We start from the raw sequence: 2,003 nt of genomic DNA, 5'->3' as shown, positions 1-2,003 counted from the left end.
GAAAAACAAAAAACCCAACTTTTTTTTCTTTTTAAAACTTGGGTTTGCTTTGGTCTGGAACTCACGACTAGTTTGACTGGCTAGTTGATCTCCAGGAATCCTGCTCCTCAGAGTTCTGATTACAAATGTGAGCCACTTTTAAAAAAAGAAACAAAAACAAAAATGTGATTTCTGCGAATTGAGCTCAGGTCTTTATTGTAGTATAAACACTTCTGACTAAGCTGTTTGCCTGGCCCCTTGAAATTTCTCTTAACTGGGTAACAAAAGGACATTGTTTTATAAGTGGTGTAATGTAAGGGATGACTTCTGTAGATTCCGGAAGGAACTCTGAGCAGGGAGCAGTTGTAGTTTCCTCCTTAGCATCATTTGGAATCCTGACTTAGGCAAGCCATGTATCTTTGCTCACATGTTACCTGTGTACAGTCCTTTCCTGAGAACTGACTCCATAGCCTTCTGACTTTCTCTACCACTTGCCTGACTAGCAGTAGATACATGCTAGTAGATGTGGAACTTGTTTGAGTTTGTTTGAGTGTATATGTGCGTGTGTGTGGGGGGGCAGCAGAGGTTAACATCTGTTCTTTTGTTTTCGTGATCACCTTCTACCTTATGTTTTAGAGGCAGAGTCTCTCACTGAACCTGGAGCTCATCAATTGGCCAGAGCGGCTGGCCAGCAAGCCCCAGGAACTCTATTGCTGGGAGTGGAGAGCTACATTTTCAGAGTTCAGATTTGTGTGTGTGATGAGGACCTGAAGTCAGGTCCTTATACTTGCACAGCAGAACCTGAGTCATTGAATTGTCTCTCCATTCCCTGGATTTGGAGCATGTCTTTCTTGTTCATCCAACTGTCTAACAACACTTTGACATGAGAAGAATGCTGGCATACAGTGCAGAACTCAAAACGTTTTCTTCACTAAGGCACATGGATGAATGTGTGAGCATTTACTCACCATGCTTCAACTTGTGGCCAGGAGCGTCTTCCTCCCCAACATGGAGCCCGGCCCAGATAACCTTTTAAGTTCTCATCAATTCTAAGAATCTGTGATTTTTAAACTTTTTTGTATTTGTATGCTATTTTATCCTTCCTTCTCTGTATATAGTGCAGAGGTGTGAAGTTACAGATGAGCTTCTTTCTTTCTGTAGGTGAATTACAGAGAAAGATTGGCTTGAAAGTCCTTGAGATGAGAGGAAATGCAGTCGTCGGGTACTTGCAGTGCTTTGATCTAGAAGGCGAGTCTGGGTTAGTGGTCCGAGCCATAGGAACAGCGTGTACTCTGGATAAATTAAGTAGCCCAGCAGCATTCCTTCCTGCATGCAATTCCCCATCCAAAGACCTGAAGGAGTAAGTATGAGTCAGTGAGAGCCTTTCAAGGAGGTCTCTGTCTTACCTGCAAGTTCCATTTTGTTCTCACATTTTGGTAGCAGTGTTCAACATACAGTTTTTACTGGTGTGATTTTTCTTAAATAATTCAGATCTTTAGACATCATCTATCTAAAGTATAAAGTGAACATTTATGTCCTTCCTCTCTAGAGATGCTTAGCTGTCACTGTAGTCACTGTATTTACTGTACTTACTGTTGGCAATGCGTGAGAAGACTGCAGGCTGTCCTGTCCTGCCTAGGGTTCTCAGGCTCCCGTGTAAGGCAAGGCGGGCAAGCCTCTTTCCACTCCTCCCCTCCCTTCTTCCTTCCTTCCTTCCTTCCTTCCTCTTATCTTTTCTTTCCCTCTTTAGAAATTGGTTCTCACTTTGTTGACCAGGCTGACCCAAAATCCTTGGCTTTCAGCTATCCTTAGCTTCACAAGAGCTGGGATGGAGCTGTTCAACACGTGCACACTTAAACATACTTTTTCTCTCAGAGGCCAAGTAGTAAATTTTAGATTCTGGCAGTTTAGACTGTCTTTATATCTAACTCTCTCTGTCTCTCTCCTTCTCTCTCCTTCTCTCTCCATCTCTCTCTCACACACACACTCACACACACTCACACACTCACACACACACACACACA

General features: G+C 43.1%; 1 protein-coding gene across 8 annotated transcripts in view; it reads left to right on the top strand.

Moving 5' to 3' along the window:
- The window catches only part of C2cd5 (C2 calcium dependent domain containing 5), a 107,932-nt gene that overhangs the window by 37,074 nt on the left and 68,855 nt on the right, over positions 1 to 2,003 (top strand). For all 8 annotated transcript variants that reach the window (XM_031383830.1, XM_031383826.1, XM_031383831.1 and 5 more), the window contains one exon: positions 1,141 to 1,339. In XM_031383830.1, coding sequence (XP_031239690.1) covers positions 1,141 to 1,339 — 199 coding nt within the window. The remainder of the gene's footprint in view (positions 1 to 1,140; positions 1,340 to 2,003) is intronic.

The sequence above is a fragment of the Mastomys coucha genome, unplaced genomic scaffold (assembly GCF_008632895.1).
Source record: "Mastomys coucha isolate ucsf_1 unplaced genomic scaffold, UCSF_Mcou_1 pScaffold20, whole genome shotgun sequence".
Taxonomy (NCBI): Eukaryota; Metazoa; Chordata; class Mammalia; order Rodentia; family Muridae; genus Mastomys; species Mastomys coucha.
Note: the sequence above shows the minus strand (reverse complement) of the source record. Positions and strands in the feature narration are given on the sequence as shown.